General features: G+C 37.1%; 1 protein-coding gene across 4 annotated transcripts in view; it reads right to left on the bottom strand.

Moving 5' to 3' along the window:
• Positions 1 to 21,409, bottom strand: part of LOC137390189 (uncharacterized) — a 30,233-nt gene extending 8,824 nt beyond the window's left edge. For 2 of the 4 annotated variants that reach the window (XM_068076478.1, XM_068076479.1), the window contains exons 1-5: positions 21,299 to 21,409; positions 14,002 to 14,131; positions 2,327 to 2,469; positions 1,480 to 1,617; positions 924 to 1,043 (exon numbers count right to left, since the gene is read on the bottom strand). In XM_068076478.1, coding sequence (XP_067932579.1) covers positions 924 to 1,043; positions 1,480 to 1,617; positions 2,327 to 2,469; positions 14,002 to 14,131; positions 21,299 to 21,326 — 559 coding nt within the window. In that variant the 5' untranslated portion in view covers positions 21,327 to 21,409. Of the gene's footprint in view, positions 1 to 923; positions 1,044 to 1,479; positions 1,618 to 2,326; positions 2,470 to 12,221; positions 12,374 to 14,001; positions 14,132 to 21,298 lie in introns of those variants that run through there. The other 2 variants (XM_068076480.1, XM_068076481.1) reach the window with 2 other exon arrangements.
• Positions 21,410 to 22,535: the final 1,126 nt, after the last annotated feature.

Genomic DNA, 22,535 nt, shown 5'->3' with positions numbered 1-22,535 from the left:
CCCTGGAGTCACAGATGTGAGCCAAGTAAATATGACACACTTTGTGTTGCCCTCAATCTCAAATGCACACAAAAGAGCGGCGGATTTAGCTGAGGAGCTAATAATAGTACAAGCTGCATGTAGACATAAGCCAGTCATGAATGGATGCTTTTTCCTCTGACTACAAGAGACCTCACAAATACATAGTCGATTATAGCCAATGACTCAAGCATTCATCATTCGTGATTAACAAACCTTGTTACACGCCTTTTGGTATGATCAACATAAAATATATTTTAGATGTAGCCATTCCAGCACCGTTAAGACCTGCTTATGAGAACTCGCTATTGCTTTGAAAATGTAAATGCAGCACGTTTCTTCATAATTCTACTATATAACTACATTTCATAAATTCTAGCTGATTGTCATACTGACACCAAAGTAAATACACCAACTAACAAACTTCCCAGCGCATTTCGCCGAATCCAGCAGTTTATTTTATAGCCAGCCATATATTAGAATAATTAATATATTACCATTTTTAGATTAAAATTGCAATTATGGTGAATTTTAAAAAATGCAACTCATCAGAATGACCATAAAAGCAACAGCTACAACACACGGCTCAGATTAAAAATGATACAGGGCTATAAATAGCTATGTAAAAAGCTACCAATTCCATTTGCACGCTTTTGTAGGACCTTAGTATAAGCTTTGTACAAAAAGTTTCCTTGTAGGTGAATATTTTTAGAGAATAATTGCATTGAAGGTACAAAAAGTTTCTTTGTAGGTGAAGATTTTTAGAGAATGATTGCATTGAAGGGTGATATGAAGGACTAAACAGTGATGTGTGGAAATGCAGCAAATGTCCCCGAAGGTTTCCACTCCACTCCACCAATACTCACCAGTAATACTCATATAATAAGGGCTCCACTAATACTCACCAGTTTCTACACCTTCCACGGCAGATATAAAACTATCGCTGTGAGGGGACTCCATCTGACGCTCCGGGGTGAGCTGAGGCGGGACTAGATCCGCTGGGAGTTCAAGAGAACCATCATCGACTGTAGAAAAGCAAATGTTTGTGCTGCAACCGCTACTGTCTCCTAGCAATAAGGGAATAGCGATGCCGATGCCATTTTAGGAGCAAATGTCAGCACACCATTAAGAGCTCGACAGCTGGACACTTGTGTAGGTCAAAGCTGGTTGTGGCATATGAACACAGCCAAAGATAGTAGTGAGATGTGTGTAGGTTTTACCAGGAGATTGATGATATGGTCTGGCAGCATGATATGATTCAGCATCAACTAGACCATTGCTAGCCTGCTGAGCTAAATGTATGGCACAAAACATAAACAGGAATAAAGGTACAACCAGTGAGAAAAAAGTGCGACCCAATGGGAGACAGGTGGAATATCAAATAAAAAAGAAGTGAAAGGAGAGCGGTGGTGTACACGGCATGGGCGGTAAGCTAGCAACACAAAAATCACAGGCACCTACCGCTGGTATTCGAGGTCTTACTGCCTACAGACGAAGGAGATGCGCCTGAGGCATTATTGGTACCAGACGAAGGGGAATCATCTATAGAAGCTGAGGCCTTCTCACTGTTTGTCAATGCATTATCCTCAACAGCATCACCTGAATAGATGTGGCGATCAGTAAAAGTAGAGAGCTCCACAGATCACGAAAATAAGTTTATGCAAGTAATGTACAATATCGCCTTGGCTAACGATTTTTAACAAAAATACATCACTTAGTTTGCAGCTTCAGTAGACAAGCAACAAAGGAAAATGCAACAAAGGAAAGTGCAACAAAGGAAAGTGCAACCGAACCCTCACCTTTCCAAGGACATTGAAATAACAGCATGTGATTTCTCACCAAGTCTCACTATTACCATCTGATAACCCAGGCTTACCATAAGGGCAAAAAGCTTTTCTAGTACGTCAATTGGAGCAAACAGCAAGCATTACAATTATACTTAATGAAACCCCAAGATATAAGTTAACCTATATGGCCGTAGGCGTCTATTACATAACACAAATAGAATATCTTGACACGCAACAAAAATAACTATAAATAACAAGAAACTACATGAGTATTCAAGTATTATTATGAAGAGTGTCACAGAGCGTCATGTGAGTAAGATCACATGAGGAATGCGTCACATCACATCCCATGACCACACTCGCTTCAACTGAGAGCGAAATGATTGGAGCGAAATGATAAAAGCATTCCTTTTCTAATTGAAATCTAACTCGCTAGAGGTCAAACTAAGGTAACTCACTATAAAAACCGCATGTGTGGGCAGGCATACCAGCTATATGAAGTATCAAAATATAGAACATACCATCGTTGTGTGTTGAACAGGGCGAGGAAGAGAGTGCTGGCTCCTCTACGGCTGCGCTCTCCATGACTGGCTCGTCTAATGTTGGCTTCTTCGCTTCCTGTTGTGAATGATTAGCCAAACTACTGATGCTAGAATCTGTGTGGCTACAATTCCAAAATAGACTTTGAGCAGTCCACTGATAGGAAGACGACAAGCTGATAAAGATAGTTAGCACTTAATGGATCAGTTATGCTTGTACTTGGCTTTTTATCTAAAAGTGTTATTTCCCTGCAATAGTAGGATTGTGGGTCCAAAAACTAACTTGTGTTTAGTAATATGATGGAAAGCTATTATATGAATAGGCTGAGTAATTTAATTACAATTGACTTATGACTCAGTTGATAGCTGCGCGTTGCATTAAATATACCACATACTTTTCTTTCCAAATCTTCACACTTATCAATTAAATTTGTACCCCTTGTTATATTTAAACTCACTTTACATAATTTTAATAAAAATTTATGTAAAACTGCATCGCATTCATTGAGTTGCATAAAACTTGGATTTGGAAAATTTCCTTTTCAATTAAAAATGGAATGAAATTATTCCATAGAGGTTTGATTGTAGTAATACGATTTATATATCCTTGTACAGCGTGCAAAATAAAGCCTGAAACTTGGGTGCTCTCATATTTCTAACATATGCCCAAGAGATGTTCACATGACGTTATGTTGAAAAATGGCGATAATTGAATATGGTTTTGCAATAACCATTTATTGAGACCTAAACATATCCATAAACTCAAGTTCTTCTCTACATGCCACTTTCAATAATACGAGGGTGACACAAGAATTGCTCCATTGATGACCCACGAATGAATCCTATAGAAATACTTCTAGCGCACACAGAAGTTGTTGTAACCTAGTAACATGTAAACTAACTATAGAGAGCTCAGACTACTCAGTTATCATGTACTCTCTAATAACATTAAAAATGCAATTGGAATAAGTGAAAGGGAATCTGTAAACACCATTAAGACAAGCAGTATACACCAAACTATTACTGGCCAGTGCTCTTAGCAGCACCCTTCTGCAATGTTACCATAAGGTCTAAGAACAGTGGTTTATCAATATCAAAATACTGGTATGATACCGGTATGGATAAAACTAGTGCTGGTATGATACCGGTATGGATAGAACTAGTGCTGGTATGATACCGGTGTAGCGACAGGCGCTATCTAGGGTGACAAGCCGTAATGGAGAGCTAGCTTTACTGATGAGTAGTTGTGGTTCATGAGACTTTATTTAACCCAACTGGCTCAACGTGAAGTCTGCAATGCGAATTGCATGACATGTACATCAATATAAAACAGTTGCAATTATTAATAACAGTGTAAAAATATACATATTGATTCAAATGTTTTAGAGGCAACTCAAATGTATAGAATTAGCCATAAATTGTGAAATAAACATAAAATGAGAAATAGACAGTGAATGTAACAAATCCTAATGTGTGTAAAAGTTTAACAGTTTGCTAAAAATGAAATGCACAAATTAATAGGCAAAAACTGACCTTGTTGCCTTCCGTGGCTTGTCTTGGTAAAATAGACTTGAAAATATTGTAGACTTGAGAACTTTTAAAAGAACAACTTTATAAACTTAGAAACTTTATCACCAATAATGGTGAACTTATTGAGCCATACTGCTCAGGACAAAGACTGCTGCTCTACTGACCAGTTCTAGAGAAGACAGTTGACCAAGATGAACCAAGAATGCAAAAACGTTAGACAAAATTAGTGCACATTCCGGACCCTAAATTAGTCGTAGTCCCAGCCACGCCAATCGCTAATGGACCGCGCTCCAACGCCCGCAGCAGCAGCTCTCAAGCTTATTCATCCCAGCAGCCAAAGACTGGAAAAAGCATTAGTATTTATTAAAAATGTACCTGTTTTATAGTCGTGACACATCTGTTGAGGTAATTATCTATTATACCTTGAAAACAAAGAAGTCTGGGGCTGATGTTTACTAGAAATATTTTTTAAGAAATGGCTAGAAATAATACACGTATCTAATTTCATTACACTCCCACCTTAATTTACTCTAGGAAATTAACTATTATAAGCAAGCTAAAAATACTACTGTCCACATTTCACCACATTTTAAGGATTATGTTGAAAGCATAAAACATACTACCTGAAAGCGATATATTGTGAAACATACATGAAGGTAAGGGTAAGCAGAAAGTAGTATAAAGTGATATGTATATGTGATAAAACAAAAAATGTGCTGCCAAATTTGACGGTGCACATTTAGCATAGATGGAGGATAAAAGTAATAGCATAAAATACAAGGATAACAGTATAAGCATAATCTATACCATTTTAACTAGTTTCTGAACAGGTCTATGTAGAATTGTTCTTTTTTCCATCGCTGGAGAGGAACTTTGACGCTAATCGAACTGACACCTTTCTAACAAGACCGTCTGATCCTGGATAGGTTTCTTCCACTATAGCTTTTCTCCAGTGATTTCTGGGCATATCGTGCTCGACCAAGAGTACCACATCACCCTTGGCAAGGTACACCTTAATATCGGCCCACTTTTGAAGCTTGGTAATCTCATCGAAGTAAGTGACCTTCCACTTTTGCCAGAATGCTTCCGCCAAACATTGTACTTCTTTCCATCTAGCTTTAGCATATGACTTCGTTGTAAACTCTCCTGGGGGTGGCGGTGTTGGTTCTGGCTTTCCAGTTAGCAAAGCGTTCAGAGTGATTGGCAGCTCTTCCGGATCGTTGACATCAACTAAAGATAGAGGCCTGCTGTTAGCCGTTGCCATCACCTCACAAAATGCCGTTCGTAGCATGGAAGTATCGAATCTGCCTTTGTGTTTGTAAAAGACATCGTCTAAAATAGATCGAATGGTGCGAATTTGTCGCTCCCAAACACCACCTTGATGGCTAGCTGTTGGTGTTGACATGATGAAGTTTATTTGCATGTTTGCTAGAATTTGCTTAGCTTCGTTGTCTACCATATTTTTAAGTTGCTTGTCAAATTCATTTTTTGCTCCAATAAAGTTGGTGGCAATGTCACTGTACAGGGTTTTCACATGTCCTCGAATAGATATAAAACAACGCAATGCATTCAGAAATGCATTGGTCGATAAGTCATCCAAGAGCTCAGTATGTATTCCTCTGGTATATAGACAGGTAAAGACTAGACCATACTTCTTCAGCTCAGTACGCCTTTTTTTAACCTCAAAAGGCCCAAAGCAGTTCATACCAGTATGCCTAAAGGGGGGGTACTTTCCAGTTCTTTCTAATGGCAAGTCTCCCATCTGCTGAGAAGAGCTTTTTCCTCGTAGTGTGCGGCATGTCACACATTTGACTGCCTCTAGTGGTTCCAGCTTCCATGATTTGTTGCGTACCATCTTTTGAAGTGTTCCAACAACTCGTAGAAGTCGAATTTTGGTACTGAAGTGCTCTATGAGCTTGAGCACTGGATTAGGTTGTTTCATTTTTGTGTTGCATTTTTTAATTCTTCTCACTTCTGGATCTGTTTGACCCAGTTTCGCTTGGAAATCAGTCTGTTTAGCTGAAGGATATGTTTGTTTTTCTTTTAAGAACTCAGGCCCATGGAACCGGATACTCTTCATTAGTTTGTGGAATTCTATCCCTCTGGACGCTATGTCCGCTGGATTGTGCTCCCCGGCTATATGGTGCCACTGAGTGACTTGTGAGTGCTCTCTAATTTCATGAACTCGGTTTGCTACATAAATCTGAAATCTCTTGGAGTCATTGGCTATGTAGCTGAGCACAATTTGAGAGTCTGACCAGTAATGCTCCTCGTCAATTCTAAGATCTAACTCGTGTTGCGGTGTCTTACTAAGCCAAGTAGCCAGCAATGCTGCTTGCAAACGATTGTTAGGTAGTTTGGACCGCGATCTAAAGGGTAATGGCATCTGAAAGTACTCATCATTTCTTTGTACAGTTCCTGTACTCCAAATCTCCATGAACTTTATGTCATCTTGAGAGCTTAGCGTGTCACTATCATCAGATAGTATATTTGCAAATGTATTGCAGGCATTCACTGATACTCTTGGTGTTTTACGACCATTTTGTCTTTTACCACTGCCCATAGCTGTCCATCCTAGAACTGTTTTCTCAGCAAATGGTTGTCCTTTACGTCCATGTATTGCCTCTATCGGTGCAAAGGCATCTGAACAGTCTCGCCCAATCAGCATAGCCACAGGTATATCAAGCAGGGGAGGAAGAAACTTGGAGATTTCGACGAGATGTTCATACTTGGCCAGATTATCTCTAGTAGGTATCTGGTCTTTGTCACATGAGAAGTCATTCCAAGCGTAAGCTGCTATGCTTAGCTTGGTACATTCGTGGAAACCCCTAACTAAAATATTGTGGTGTAAATTGATCTTCTCAAGTGTCGATCCATTTAGAGTTTCCATCTGTACATCTTCTATTGTTGTATCTGTGTTCAGCATGCCTCCAACGTCTGTTGTGAGAAATGTGCTGTCCGACTGTGAATCTAACATAGCGTATATAAGTACCTCTTTCTGTGGATCAAATTGCGAGGAAACATAAACAGGAAGAATCATATTTAGCCCTTTCTCTGCACAACTTGTGAACTTGACATCAAGTTTCTTTGTCTTTTGCAAAGAATCCTCTCGAGCAGTGTTCCCTTGAGATTCCTTTAGAGTGCTTGTGTATTGTTTGTTGGGCTTGGTTTCCATTTTCATCCCACCTGAAGTGTTAGTTTGAGTTTCTGGAGCCTTTGTATCTGTACTCCTATTTCGCTCCCATTCATGAGGTTCTCTGTGTAAGGCGGTGGGGTGTCTTTTCTGACACTTCTTGCAGGTTGCTCTTTTTGGACATTCTTTAGATTTGTGATCTGAGGAACCCAAGCATCCAAAGCATAGACGATGTTGTTTAACAAAGGCTTCTTGTTGGGCCGCCTTCATATCTCTCAGTGTGTAGCATTCGGCTGTTGCATGAGGCTTCTTGCAGCAAATGCAGGAGTTAGCGTAAACAGTAGATGTTGCAAGAGCACTAACTCGAGCACTAGGGTAGATTCTTTGTTGTTTGGGTTTGTCTTTCAAATTCATGCTTGTCAGCTGCATCAATGGCTCTTCCATGATCTCCGCATGGTCAATAACAAATGATGTGAACTCTTTGAAGTCAGGATACGGCTTCCTGGCTTGACGTCTTTCCTTGACTATTTTCACCCAACTTCTAATCATGAAATCGGGTAGCTTTGCAACTAGTTTCTCATTCTCCTCGCTATCATCTAAGATGTTTAGCTGGGTAACATCGCTCATAGCAGATCTAACATGTGCCAGCAAGTCAGCATATTCCCTTAGCATAGAACTATTTTTGGGTCCTATCTTGCTGAATTCCGACAGCTTTTTACGTAGTGCTCTGCTTACGCTGTGTTTGTTTCCAAATCTATCCTTCAGCACTGCTCTTGCATCATAGTATGCAGATAGTGTATTAGTTAAGAAATGCCCGCTGATGGCATTGTAAGCCTTACCAGACACAAACCTTTTAAGGTGACGGAGGGGTTCAATATTTGTCAAACCTTCAGTCTCCACGTAAGCGTCAAAATCCATTTCCCATTCTGTGAAGGTAATGGGATCACCATGGTACACAGCAGGTGCCAGAGACTGCCTCTTTGTTGCTCTCATTGAAGCAATAAGACTAGTTGTGAGATCTTTTATGACTTGTAGACCTGTATCTTGAGCTCCAATACTGTTATAGGATTCCACATTGACTTCTGCGTTGTTGGTGCGTGTAGGCATAACAGTTGGCCGGCTATAAGCTGAAGGTGTTGCTTCAGTTATGGTATTAGCTTCTCTTTCTCTCATTCGGGACAGCAGTTGATTAAACTTTTCCATGTGAGTAGCAAAGGTAGCAGACGCCTCTTGAAGATCTTCCTCATCATCTTGTTTAGGTTGGTCCATCTCCTCTAGTAGCACTGTAAGCTTCTGTCGGTTCACGGCGATTTTGCTTGTACACAAGTCAAACATATTTTTGATTGTTTCTAAATCTGTTTTATTTTCAGTCAATCTATCTAACTCCTTATAGTTTGCTTCAATAGTTTCCAAATTGGCATCAACAGTGGCACTATATTGCTCTATTTGCTCTCTTGTGTGAGCTTCAGTTTGACCGAAAAAATGGTCCATATGCTCAAATTCCTCAACTATAGCTTGAGCTACTTCATTATTCAAATGCATAAGCTTTAGGCGTACAGACTCACGCCTGGAAACTACATCTGTATCAGACCTTTCAAGTGATTGCATATTAGTTTGATGATTTGATTCGTCCTCTGACGCCATATCAGAGAACAAAATTATGAGTTAACTTTCAACTCGGCCTACTATGAAAATAAACAAAACTAGCCCTTTAATAATTAAAGACAGTAAGACACTAACGATGGCACCTACCCGTGCGTGCCCATCTAATACAGTAGTTACATGTGAATATAGCCTAGAGGACGAATGACAAAATTGTCAATCAGCTAAATAGCTACTTGATGAGATTACCAGGAATTGCACTGCGGCGCGGCAAAGGATGGCGACCCCACAAACAATTACCGAGCAGAAACCGGACAATCAAAGGAGCCGCTTGATGTGCACCAAATTTGCTTGTAAAAATTGTGAATTTAAATTTCAACTACTGTCAACTGTACTTCAGCTAAAACTACTCAGTTTACAATAACGAGCAGACTTGTAGAAATTAACCAAGGCAATACAATACCAAGCTAAAAATGGTTGATAAAGCCACACATGGAAGTAAAGAAAATATTGTAGCTATTCTATTTACTTCAGTCCAATATTGATACGTTACTTGTCTTTACAGGTTCCTTCAGTATTTTCCTTTCAGCGCTTTACTTGACTCTAAGGACTTGACTTGTACTTTACTTTGACTTTGTAAGCTTGAGCTTTACCTTGACTTTGTAGACTTGAACTTCACTTTGACTTTGTAAACTTGACTCTCCAATGGTAGAGGTCAAGACTTCACTGTAGCGACAGGCGCTATCTAGGGTGACAAGCCGTAATGGAGAGCTAGCTTTACTGATGAGTAGTTGTGGTTCATGAGACTTTATTTAACCCAACTGGCTCAACGTGAAGTCTGCAATGCGAATTGCATGACATGTACATCAATATAAAACAGTTGCAATTATTAATAACAGTGTAAAAATATACATATTGATTCAAATGTTTTAGAGGCAACTCAAATGTATAGAATTAGCCATAAATTGTGAAATAAACATAAAATGAGAAATAGACAGTGAATGTAACAAATCCTAATGTGTGTAAAAGTTTAACAGTTTGCTAAAAATGAAATGCACAAATTAATAGGCAAAAACTGACCTTGTTGCCTTCCGTGGCTTGTCTTGGTAAAATAGACTTGAAAATATTGTAGACTTGAGAACTTTTAAAAGAACAACTTTATAAACTTAGAAACTTTATCACCAATAATGGTGAACTTATTGAGCCATACTGCTCAGGACAAAGACTGCTGCTCTACTGACCAGTTCTAGAGAAGACAGTTGACCAAGATGAACCAAGAATGCAAAAACGTTAGACAAAATTAGTGCACATTCCGGACCCTAAATTAGTCGTAGTCCCAGCCACGCCAATCGCTAATGGACCGCGCTCCAACGCCCGCAGCAGCAGCTCTCAAGCTTATTCATCCCAGCAGCCAAAGACTGGAAAAAGCATTAGTATTTATTAAAAATGTACCTGTTTTATAGTCGTGACACATCTGTTGAGGTAATTATCTATTATACCTTGAAAACAAAGAAGTCTGGGGCTGATGTTTACTAGAAATATTTTTTAAGAAATGGCTAGAAATAATACACGTATCTAATTTCATTACAACCGGTATGGATAGAACTAGTGCTGGTATGATACCGGTATGGATAGAACTAGTGCTGGTATGATACCGGTATGGATAGAACTAGTGCTGGTATGATACCGGTATGGATAGAACTAGTGCTGGTATGATACCGGTATGGATAGAACTAGTGCTGGTATGATACCGGTATGGATAGAACTAGTGCTGGTATGATACCGGTATGGATAGAACTAGTGCTGGTATGATACCGGTATGGATAGAACTAGTGCTGGTATGATACCGGTATGGATAGAACTAGTGCTGGTAATTTGGAGATGACAGTTCAAATGTCTTATTAAAACAGATTACAATATAAAAAATATACCGCTATAGACAGTGCTGATGTGATAGTAGTGCAGAAAAACAGACAATTTCCTTCATGTTCTAAGTTAGACTTGCTTCTCAAATAAACTGACTCGCTTGAATGAAAATATCAACAACAATATGAATGAAATGATAGCATATTTAGCAGCACAATATTACTTTCTTCCTTTCCAACTTGGCCATCAACAAAAGTGTCCGGATACAAAAAAATGTGTTGCTGTTAATGACATACAAGGAGAGAAATGTTGAATTCTCTTTGTTCACTATACTTGTACATGAATACAGCATCACCTGAGCTATTGGAAATTGTAATCTATCATGCCAATTCTCCTAAGCAACTTCGAAAGGCAATGGTCTGAAAACATCACAGAGCAAACGAACGTACCATGTTCTGCAGGCCACAATTCACCACCATCTCTGTCAGATTTAACGAAAGCCATTAGTGTTTTTCAGAATTCGTATAAAAAAAGGCATTCACAGTATTCTTTCCAGATATTTTGTTTTAATGAAGGACAAACAAGCAATCTACATCCTTAAGGCAAGCCAAAATTCTACATTCATATAAAGTAAAACTTAAACTAATGACAAAACAAACATGAAATGAATGACAAAGACCATTACGATAACCCTTCAACATATGAACAGAAAAAGCAATGGCATACACTGAAATAACTGCAAACTTCAGATGTACAAGATACCATTAGAACTCTTAATAGTTGCACATTGGCACATTGTGAGACAATATAACTTAGCTCAGAAAGAACGGGACACAGAAAAAGGACACAGGGAGACAGAAAAAAAAGACACAGGGAGACAGAAAAAAAGACACAGGGAGACAGAAAAAGGACACAGGAGACAGAAAAAAGACACAGGAAACATCGATACAGACTGAAACTCCCTGAGTCAAGAAATTACCATTTGAGTCAAGATAAGGTTAGACTAACCTTCTTACAAAACTGGTTATCTAAGTATGGAAAATTATTGATGCGTGACATAGTAAGAAGTGACAGTCGCAGAAATCATTGCCTCTGTCGTAATCCTTGTTTGTAACATTTTTCCATAACAAAGTTTTTTTAATAAGCTTAGCCTAGTTGGTAAGAATAGCCTTATCATTTGTATAGAAACTTGTAACCATCTCTGAAGATAACATCTAATGACAGAGAAACTATAATATTGTAGGCTACTCAATGAAACAAAAAACTGAATGTTTGATGTTGCAAATCATGCAATAAATTGCTAGTGAGGCGAAAATCAAAGGTGTTTCTTCATGCAAATATCGGATTCCAATTCTTACTGCATAATAGAATTTGTGATCCAAACTATATGTGATTATATCATGGTCAAGATTATTTATTAAGCTCACAGCTCAAAACAAACTCATTCAAATTAGAATGCAGAAAGTGTTTCTCAAAGCAAAAATTTAACATAAAACTATTTTTACCAAGCTTAAATAAACAAATGTTGCCGGATTAATAACATTCATATAAAACGGAATCAATTTTACCATGATCACAAAAACTACAGCCGACGAAAGTATTTGTTATATAGTCGAGTGGAGAGCCAGATAGCTACAATGTCAATTATCTGTGTTTATTAATGACATGCTCTGCAGCTATTGCCCAAAAACTCCAACAAAGCATTTGTAAACTTTACAGTTGCCACACCTCCCTTAACGTATGTACCTCCAGCTCTAGTTGGCTCATGTCGGTTTACTCCCGTGACATATCCTCGTATATGATGCGCTTTTAACGCTTCCAACTTGAAACAAATCGTCACTGCTGACCAAGAAATAAGAAAATTTACGAAAAGCCTCAACGGTATCTCAAACCACCTCGGCTATATGTAGCCTAAATCTTATTTATGATACTCTTGGAATGCAGCTTGCCTGCTCTTGTCACTTTATCCAAGTTTAGGTATGTTGAACATTAATTGCTAAACTTTCTTATATGCCTATGAACACCTGTGTATTTGTTTATGTTATTCATCTCAGATTAATTTTTTTAGGACTCTAAGGCTAAACTAAATGGAGCATGTAAACAAATGCCAAAGAGAATAGCAGAATTATTATACATCATCTGTACCAGCCATACAAATCATCTCCGAAAGTTTGCTGAGATAACCAAATCCAATCAGTACTGCTACCAACAATCTCAGAACATTTTGTCGTAACATGTACTAGTAAGGCAGTCAAGACAAGATTAACTTTTATATATATTTCTTTGTTATGCTATGTACATTTAAAGACAACTAAATCAGTTAGATTCCATGTATAAGGCTTTTGTTTTGTCAAAAATTATATACTTTGTCTAATTTATAAAATGTTCATCATCCAGTTCCCCATATGTATATGAGTATGTGTAAGTGAAAGGCGATATACATGTACATTCAATTGCAGCCTGGTGGAGGTAGTCGACTATTTGAGGTAGCCAATTACCTCAAGTATCAATTCCTAAAACTGGTTCTTCTAGTCGATTATTATTAGAGCATAGTTAGGATTTTTGCTAGACCAATTTAGATTATGAAATATTTTGATATGCTAATTTTATTACATGGAGAGAGGCAAGCAAGTTTTAAATCATTTTTATCACAGTAAAATTCATAAACAACTGATGTTATAAAACTCTTGCAGAACAGCACAATGCGTAGTAACAACTTATAAATATTGCTGGAACAATATGTCACTTCTTGCATGATGATTCAGCTAAAACACTATAAAATATATAAGGGGTTTTGTAGACACTCATAGAATTTGGGGCACGCTAAGTCATGACTTCACACACAGTTTCAACATAGAGTCCTAACACACACGGTTATCCAAAGCAATGCTATAGCCAAAGCAATGCCCTATATTGATATGCAGATGAGACTTTAAATCGGCCAAAAAAGGTAAAACTAGCCAAGCAATGCTGGTAAATTGTTTATAAAATGTTTATGAAAGTGTTTTGTGCTTGAGTGTGACTAAAAAGGACTGAGATAACAAAGAGGCGTATATAAGCTATAACAGCAGTTATTAACAAAATGATCTATTACCTTTTAAACAACAATGTGTATTATTAACTTTTAAAAAATCAACGCCTCATCACATCAAAAATAAATCATTATGGCAGCCAGTTGGAAAGTTGCTACAATCATGGAAGCGAGAGAGATATTTGTGGTAATATTTGCCATTAGTAGACAACTCCCAAGTGGAGTGTACAGCAAACACTCTTCAATGTACTACAACCAAAATACAATAACCAGCAACATCAAGCTGCTACTGTCACAAGCTACATATTCTGAAATCCATCGGAAGTACATAAAAAGGAATTTTCTGTGTAATCTCTTTTCAATTTTAACAAGACAATGTTATTATTATTATTCTGTAATCACTCAGGAATTTGCAAATCGATAGGGAAGCCCATGGTTATGTGAAATAACAGAACACTTATAGTTACACAGACAGATAGTATCATTGAAACAGACCTGGTTATAGACGCACTAAACTTTTTCCACTTCTTAGATTTCTTCTTAGGTTTCGAAGCCGTACCAGTATCTCCAGATTCCGCCTTTGCTTGTCCAGTAGTGGACTGCACCAACTGGTTCAGGGCAGAGCCTTCAATAACAAGTTCCTATTAATCACCTATATGTAATAGCTTAGGGCTTACCTTACAAGCTCTGCTGGCGTGTGTAATCTGAAGGAGATCAAATAGGAGTGTGTTTTCAGTAATTCTGTGTCCAACTCTGCTACACTGTTACCTATTACTGCTACATGGAATGCTCATAGAAAAGGGATGGAGGTTTGGCAGAGCACCGGAGCAACATCAGGTTGGTGTGTGTCACTAAATTTGCCAGGTCTAGAAAATTGTGGAATGCTTGCCATGCGACAGGGCACCTGAGACCAGGTTGATCGTGAGTTATTAACCCATGTGGTAAACAAAATTGGTGCATACTATTTATTTTTCTACGTTTCAAGGAAGTTTAGCAGATGTCGATGCGCTATTTTCCCATCATAACCTTAATTAAAAGATCAGCTTTCCGGTCACCAAAGGAACCAAACACCGATACTACTTTTTGTGACAGATAGAAAACAACCTAAGGCTTACTAGCCGCAACGCCTATCCATGTACTTTACTTTATTGCAAGAGCAGCTGTCATTTACACAGCTTACTCATGATTTATCGGGGGAGTCGCACTGAGACATTTTCCTAATTAGTAGCTTGACCAAAGATCTGCTCGTTGGTACTGCACCCAGCATGCCATGCCACCATAGTATACAGTCCAATGACTTTTATGATCTCTATGACATACAAACTTCCATCATATGATACAAAATGTGAACAAGTATTTGATTCTCCACCTAAAATAATTATCAACATAGAAAATTTGAAGTGTTCGCAGTTCTGTAAGTAGACGTTAACAGACTTGTCAACATTGAAAATATAATGCAAAAACATCGAAATTACCCCAATATATGAGCTATGCTAATATAAATTTCCCCTATTCACAAGCTATATTACGTTTATATATATCACTACTTTAACTCTAAACTTACATCTGCCTGTCTCTAAGGTAAGGCGACAACAAACTTCCAAACTTCTACTCATAAATTTTTTATTGATTTATATTTTTAAATTTACTTAAAAATGTCTACCTATAATATTTATTAAGGAGTTTTGTGAGTTTTGGCCGAGAGAATAACGTTAGCAAATTATAATATATTCTTATAGAAATATTTGCTCCAAATGAAATGGATATCGGAACGAATTAACTTCACAGGTAGACTGACTGCCGCACTGATGGTTAGATTAGTATGGCACAAGTACAGAACCGTTTAAGCATAGTCAAACGTCCACATACCTACAAAGTTAATTCCCTCCAATAATTGCTTCTAGAAATCGACATTGCAATATAAAGTGATGATTTTTACAAAAATATATTGTATGCAGTTTAATTTATTCCAGAGCACAGAAACAGTAATAAATAGCTCAAGTGATCATAGATGGCATTAAAACAAATGAATTTCAATGATCCTATGTAAAAAATTAAATGTGAAACCTAAATTAATGAAGTAATCGAAGGTTATACTTATATTGTTACTTCACTTTAAACACATTAATGCAGATGCAAGGTCCAGGTGAAAGGTTCATGAGTACAGTGAGTGATAGAAATATAAAAGACACTCCTATAACGTATACCTCTTATAACTAAATTTCACATAACGTAAAGAATTTTTGTAAAGTTTTTGCTTCGTATAACATAAAGAATTCCATATAACCTTAAGTATCAAGTCGGTGCAAATTCTCAAATTCTGTTTGATTAACGGGAATCTCGTAGTCAGCCTTAAAAATCACTTTTTCTCTTGTCGCACTTGAGAGAAGGAAAAACGTCATATAGGGGGTTGCTGTATTATATATATACACTAGCAATAGAGTTACCCTAGCAATAGAGTTCACCATTCGAGATCATCAGGTGTGTCGACGAAGCACAGAAAATAAGTAGCTGTCTGATAGTTATGAAATACTTTAACAAGCCTTAAACTTGTATTGGTGCAGGAGTTAGAGTGTCGATATGCCAAACTTAATGTCACGAGCTTTTGTGTAGCCGAAAGCACTCTTTCATCCTAACCTCAAACCCTGGCTATGGATAGACGGATGGTCAGACAGAATCCGCTCTTAATTTTATAGTAAAGCTACAATATATTTTTGTTTTGCTTTATTTTAGACATTAAATATTTTGCTATATTTTCCATTTGCAGAACAAACATCACTGTCTAGAAAAATGAAAATAACCAAAGTAAATTGACATTAAAAGTGTGCCGTTAAAGTTCTTAACTTATTATAAAATTACCGTATTCATGAACCAAAGACCGAGTGAAATTGATAAATAGTAAAAAAACCTGTCAATACGAACTATTAATACTGCAGTTGCTATGCAGTCCTTCCATTAAAAAAGTTTTTTCCTATTGAATGCGCTAAAAGAGAGAGTTTCGGAAGATCTTGGAACAGATTATGCATTTCCATGCATTTCACTGTTCATATAACGTAAAATCCTTGACATAAACGTTCCCGGAACAAACTATTTACATTGTAGGAGCGTCTACTGTATTCAGCATAACTAACTTAGACGACGTATAGCTTATATAGTTTTTTATATTTACACTTTATTTTAAACTTATATGGACTTTTGTTACTTTTACATACAAAACAGTGGTTTGAAAAATATCAGACATTGTACAATGGAAATTACTTCGCATATTGAAACAATGTTTGATAAAACTTTACATTATTTGTTCAAAAAGTAAATATGTAGAAGTGGTTGCTAGCTCAGACTTGACCATAGAGGCAATTTCCAAACCACTGAGTTAAAAAAAACAAAAAAGCAGCTAAATATTGAGGTATAGCATAGCAGAAAACCTGTGCAGATAAGATTACTGGCTATTGTGGATTTTAGGCCAACTTTTAATTTAAGCATTTTTATGGAACCAATTTGCAGCAAACGGCTGCAATTACTGCACCCAAACAATAGTTCGCTAAACGGAGAAACAGTATCAGATGTTGGCTAAACTCATTAGCAGTCAAAAAATTAAAAATTAAAGACAAATGTAGAAATTAGAAACTCTAAAAATAATCGCCTAGACGTTAGAATATACTTCATACAGTACAAGTCTAAGGTTCCATGAGCCAGTGTTTTCTATTATCAGATTTGAGCCAGTTGAATATAAATTGTAAATGTTGACCTTTTCACATGTAGATGACTTTCAAGTCGAAGATTGACCATATTCGTTAATTTACATTGATATATTTTTACACGATAAACATTGACTGCGAAGCTACTGAAACCATGCCTTGCAACAGCCAAGAGGAAGGCCAGGTCAAATAATCTCTATTGTCAGTGAATGTAACTATTTGGCTTGTCATACCACCTACCAGCAGTAAAAAGGGACCTACAAATATGCGTCTATAGTGGTTTGCACAGAAAGAAGTCCCCTGCTCTAAATTTACAAAAGACAATTGTAACTAAACACTGTATCAGGTGTGGATTTAACCAAGTAAAAGCCATAGATTTAACCAAGTAAAAGCCATAGATTTAACCAAGTAAAAGCCATACAAGAAATATGATTAATGATTAAAAAAATAACTCGTGACATGTTATTCACTTGACTGAAGTTAATCTTACACTGTGGTCACTGGCCGCTGAACATTTCCCTCCCATTGACTCTCTACTCTTTTACATTGAGAGTGGAGATTAAAAAGCTGTACAAAGAGAAGCATTAATAAGCAATGGAATACATTTGTAAAAGGTATAAATTGGATATATTCCTTCTACAAAAGATGTATCCACCAGCAGTGCAACCAACTGACACAATGACCGGTTGACGGATTTAGGGAGCTTTTGAATTTCATAGGGTATATCAGAAATGCGATCCGATGCTGTCAGTATTCGCAAAAGTCAAGTAGCGCTGACAACATCTGACCAAACCAATAATTTCCATTTGCAGCGTATTAAGTCGATGCTCACACTCGACTTCCATTAGCTTCTCAACAGTGTTGTTTTGGAATGGCGTTCAATGTGAGCTAAGCTTCAGAATAGGAACAACTGGCTAATGTTCTGTTATCGGAATATCATAAGATGGCTACATATCCGTAGAGCAGTTTTGTGCTGGCGTTTGATGAATTTAGTCAGCCATAATACCATTATGGCTTTTTTGTTATATACAGAATCAGTATTTTTTTAAAATACCTATGCCGTTATAATTTCACTAATCAAGTAACACATTCAAGTTATTAATTAATAATTTTACATTTATCGCCAAAATAATTATAGCTGATGTCGGCCTACAACTTTGGCAACTTTTCAAACCATAAAAATATATACTCAGTACTAATAGAATTATAGACAATAAACTCCCTGAACAAGCACCGGAGAGCTAGAGTTAAGATTGATATCATTGGATGCAAATGGTGGCAAATGTTTTGGTGAATGTCTCTGTGATAAACATGGACCTCTGCCATATACAAGTATTACAGAAAGGTCTATCGTTAAAGAGTCTTGCATAATCAAGTAGCCTCGACAGACTCGAGATATTATACACTCAACATTGTATATAACGGTAAGTTTAAAAGCTGCTGGTCGCGTTTCAGCGTAATACAGCGATCTTTTAGGATTATCTCTATAAAATGAAACTTAATTACAATTAGAAATAGATATTACGTTCTAAATGAGAATAATTGGTAATAGAAAGTGAACACCTTGATGCCGCCCTTGAAATTAAAAATATGCACATCATGCAGCAACTCGAAGCGCAATATTCTGCTAATACTTTGCTGTAAAAAATTTGCATGCCAATTCTTAGTTGTAACTCGTTGAGTGATGGTGAAAAAATCGGTGAAATCACTATAGGGTATAGGGTATCAGTATAGGGTATGTTTCAACATCAGCCCTTGCTATTAAAGATATCAAGCTCTTGCTTAGAAGCTATGATTGTTTGAAGCCAAAAAAAGGCAACAGATTTAAAAGGTAGTTAGTTTCACAACATATTATTTCAAGGCTACCATAAAATTTTTGCTTTTCCAAAAAAGAATCAAGTGATATAATATGTCTTTGTTAAGCCGCAATCTCTAAACACAGGCAAATTTAAATCTATCATGAAAGCTACGAAATGAAGCAGTTATCAAGTAGATATTATATTGAAGATCACAGAGTTACAAATGCAAACAAAGTTGTAAGTAAATTGATATTCCTTCATTTTACATAGATAAACAATACAAAGATGAGATATAACAAGGGTAAAAATAGTTATAGAAAATTTTGTAATTTGGATTAGCTACATAAAAAGCACAAGCTTATTTTGGAAATTTCATATTAGGTATTGAGAACTCATGTGTATATAAGTACATGCATAGATAGAGAACACTAATGAGTATAAGAGTACATGTATGGGCTGAGAAGACTCATGAGTATATGAGTACATGTATAGGCTGAGAAGACTCATGAGTATTTGAGTACATGTATAGATTGAGAAGACTCATGTGTATATGAGTACATGTATAGATAGAGAAAACTCATGAGTATATGAATACATGTATAAATTGAGAAGACTCATGAGTATATGAGTACATGTATAGATTGAAAAAACTCATGAGTATATGAGTACATGTACAGATTGAGAAGACTCATGTGTATATGAGTACATGTATAGGCTGAGAAGACTGATGAATATATGAATACATGTATAGATTGAGAAGACTCATGTGTATATGTGTACATGTATAGGAAAGAGACAACTCTAGAGTTTACCAAGTCAATTTTGCATTATTTCAGTTGTACATGTACACATTGGACTCACATGATCCTGCAATGCAATTCCTTTTGTAAGCGTGACACAGTTAGTTTTTCAAAAGCTCCAAATACTGTAGGAGATATGATGGTACCAACAAAACAAATGGGAACTTCGTGGCAAATTATACTGACACACTTCTAAAGAAATAAAATGTGTTGGCATCATCCTTCCAATAAATCCATAAGCTTGAACGAAAATACTCTTTTGCCGGAGTAATTTAAAATGTCATCAGTGGAAACGATTAATGGCTCTGGCTTAGGAACAGTCTTGGCAAGTGTTCAATTAAAGGTTAACATGTCTGAGAACAGAGAGGAATTTAAGAACTACTCTATCTGTCTCAGCATAATTGATTTGGAGCATAAATAACAAACATGATGCATTTTTTAGTTAGTAACACCGTTAGTACAAGTAGTCAAATAAAAGATGGTTGAATGAAACTGCCAAATAGATAAGAGTATTTCTTATTTGTAGAAATGGCTGTTATAAATGTAGTCACCACTGCTTTCAATGCAAACCCCAGTATGAATATTGAATGACATGCCGTACCACGCGCGTGCAGGTTTCAAGAACCCCATACTCATGAGATCAGACAACTTTCAGTTTATAACAGTTGAATTTTTACACTAACGCGCTGTTTGTTATTGCAGTCTATGTAAATAATACTTAACAAGACAGTGCTTGTTTTGTCCTTTGCTTGGTTAGAAGCAGTTGTAACACCTAATGTTTTTTACTACACACACTTCTAGCTCAGGGGCTTCACTCTCACCTTTCATTCCCAAGGGCTCGACGAAATAAAGCACGTCTTAGGGGTGTTTTTTGGTGACTTGATATTCTAGAGTGTTCTCATAAAGGGTATGTTTTTCAGCTTGGTACATGAATACCCCTTTCCACACAGTGGAAATGGGTAATCATGAGCAAAAAAGGAGCAATTAGCCTGTGGTGATGAAGGGATAAGGGGTAGTTTTTTTATTAATGTGTAAGTCAGTAGAAAGGGTGCATATTATAACATCTCAGACTAAGCTCTTGGGGATGAATAGAAGAGAGTGAACCCCCCGGGACTTCTAGTCTCAAAACTGGTCACACACTGAATGTTAAACAGAAGAACAAAACATATACATCGGTTAATAGAAACAATTATGATTTCGAGTTTCACTGTATCAGTCTGCTCATATTATTTGCTTGATCGCTGTATTACATCCATTTCAAATAAAAGCCCTACGGAAAATGAACATAAGAATGCAGGAATTGTCGAGTATTAAGTCCAAAAACATATTTTATAGCCATAGCAACAGAAGGCTGACATACTTATATAAGGAGTTGTCTGATCAACATTTTAAATAGTACTAACCCTTGGATGTAAGTTTGCTGATAGAATAAATAAATGTATTTACATAAACAAATGTCTAACAGTAAAACACAGACCAAATCAATAGTACTCACCTTTTTTCTTGGAGTCTTTTTTTCCCATGATGATTCAAATTGCAATATTTCGCGGGATAATATAATCAACCGCACTCGCTGCACACAATAAGATAACAAAACGGTATATGGGGAAAGCACGAAGGCGCTATCAACTTTAAATCAGAATCACAGTCTACACAGTAGATGTATTTTTACCAATATAGTTTTTACAAACTACGATGTTATCGACTTCCTTGACAACACTGTAAATTTCATAAAACTACCTTTTACGAAGTTATGGCTAAGAAGGCTCGACACGGAAATTTGACAGAAGACTCCTATTTCGTTAGGATCTCTAGATTGTCCCGAGGAGTAAGGGGAGACCCATCAGTATAAAGTTGTTAAAAATAGTTGATTTTAAGGTCGAGAGTAGTTTTCCGTATAAAACTATTTGAAAATTGTTTAGACCAATATAACTAGTGTGTAGATTTTGTCCGTGTTTGTTGTCGTAGTCGACTACACGTCAGTAGTCCTATAAAACTTCAGCTCCTTAAAACATGAATTGTTTGATTTAAAATTGCTCCTCTATTGAGTGATTCCGTCGCTTTCCCTTTATATTCATATTAACGTGTTGCCTTGTTTTTGACTATCTCAGACATGTATACATTTTTGCACTTGAGTCCCATAGCAAATTACCAAATTTCGTCTAGCCTTACGTTTTGTAAAGTGCTGCTACAATTTGATTACATGCGTAATACCAAACATCACCGGGGTTGGAAAGTGTGTGTGGTTATGCTGGAGTATAGTCTTTCATCCAAGTGGGCGATTTGCGGGTTCTAGTTGAACGTTTTAGGTTGGCCTGTGCATTGGCGTTACGGTTGGAATGTTCAGTTTCAGTGTGGTTGCTAATGGAAATTTCCGTGTCGCGACTATTGGTATCAGGCATGGTTTGTAGCCTTGGCACAGCTTCAGCGTGGTTGCTAATCAAAGTTTCCATGTCATGACTAGTGTTCTCAGGACTGGTTTGTGGAGTTGCTAATTCAGGTTCTAGGTGGTGGTGCACTATGATCTGCTAGTAGTGGTCTAATGTCTCGCCTATTCCTGCGTGTAAGGTCATTGTCGAGTTGTACGGCATATGATCGGCTGGTCAGTTGTTTGTTGATATGTGCCTCTCGCCATTGCTGTTTGTGGTGTCTCCAGTCTCTAACCAAGACTGGCTGGCCTTCCGCCAATGGTGTAAGATCTCTGGCTTTAGCGTTGTAACTCTCTTGACGCT

The sequence above is a fragment of the Watersipora subatra genome, chromosome 3 (genome assembly GCF_963576615.1).
Source record: "Watersipora subatra chromosome 3, tzWatSuba1.1, whole genome shotgun sequence".
Lineage (NCBI taxonomy): Eukaryota > Metazoa > Bryozoa > Gymnolaemata > Cheilostomatida > Watersiporidae > Watersipora > Watersipora subatra.
Note: the sequence above shows the minus strand (reverse complement) of the source record. Positions and strands in the feature narration are given on the sequence as shown.